General features: G+C 58.1%; 1 protein-coding gene across 1 annotated transcript in view; it reads right to left on the reverse strand.

Moving 5' to 3' along the window:
• Nucleotides 1-1,110, reverse strand: part of EMH_0044660 (uncharacterized protein) — a gene marked incomplete at both ends in the record, with an annotated part of 3,216 nt that overhangs the window by 1,597 nt on the left and 509 nt on the right. Inside the window, 2 exons of the mRNA XM_013495987.1 lie at nucleotides 1-329; nucleotides 497-990. Coding sequence (XP_013351441.1) covers nucleotides 1-329; nucleotides 497-990 — 823 coding nt within the window. The remainder of the gene's footprint in view (nucleotides 330-496; nucleotides 991-1,110) is intronic.

Raw genomic sequence — 1,110 nt, forward strand, 5'->3', positions numbered from 1 at the left:
ATGCTCAAGCTCCTGCAGCTGCTTCTTTAGCTGCTCCACCTGCTGGTACTGCTGCTGCAGCACTTCTTTCTGTCGCTGCAGCAGCAGCTTGCATGAAGCAGCAGCAGCGCTGGGGGCCCCCTGAGGACTGCTTGCTGCAGCTGCATAGTTTAGCTGCCCTGGGGGGGGCCCCTCTCTCGTCTGCGACTGAGACAAACCTCCCCTCTGTTGCAGCGGGGGCCCCCTAGGGGCCCCCGCGGGGGCCCCCCAGCTCCCACCTACAGAGCCAGGGGCCCCACAGCTCTGACAGGTAGCTGCTGAGTGCCGCTGTCCTGCTGCTGTCTCTCCCTCTGTGAAGCATAAACAGAACACAGCAAGTCACACAAGATACGCCGCATGCATGCGTGCATGCATGCATGCATGCATGCATGGTGGTGCATGCACAGCCCCAAACTGCATGCAGAGGTGTAGAGAGGCAAGGGCCCAGCAGCAACAACAGCAACAGCACAAGACTCACCAGGAGCTGCTGCATAAGCTTGCAGCGGCTGCCTTCTGGACCTGCTGCTGCGTCTGCTGCTCCTGTTGCGCCTGCTGCTGCTGTTTAGGTAAGGAGGGGCGGGGGCGCCTGAAGCAGCCCCACACAGCTCCCCCCCACTGCTGTTCACCCCCTGCTGCTGCTGCTGCTGCTGCTGCTGCTGCTGCTGCTGCTGCTGAGGGGCCCCCTGGGGCTCCCTAAATAGAAGGGCCTCTGTGAACACCCCGGGGCCCCCGGGGGTGCCGTCGCCGACCATGGAGGCCCACCAAGGCGGTTTGAGTTGTTTTCTGCTGCTGCTGTTGCTGTTGCTGTTGCTGTTGCTGCTGCTGCTGCTGCTGCTGCTAGCCAGGGGCACAGCAGGAGTTGCTGCTGCACGCACAGAGAGAAACTCCCCAGCAAAGTGAGAAAGGGGCCGCCAGAACGCGTCGCTCGTCTCCGTCGTCCACTCAGCCTCAGCAACGCTATAGCCAGGGGGCCTGCAGCATAATATAAAGAAACAAGCAGCAACCATATGTACTGAGACCCTCTTCTCTTATATATATATATATATATATATATATATATATATATATATATATATATATATATATATATAT

The sequence above is a fragment of the Eimeria mitis genome, genomic scaffold (genome assembly GCF_000499745.2).
Source record: "Eimeria mitis Houghton genomic scaffold, Emh_scaff1859, whole genome shotgun sequence".
NCBI classification, from domain to species: domain Eukaryota; phylum Apicomplexa; class Conoidasida; order Eucoccidiorida; family Eimeriidae; genus Eimeria; species Eimeria mitis.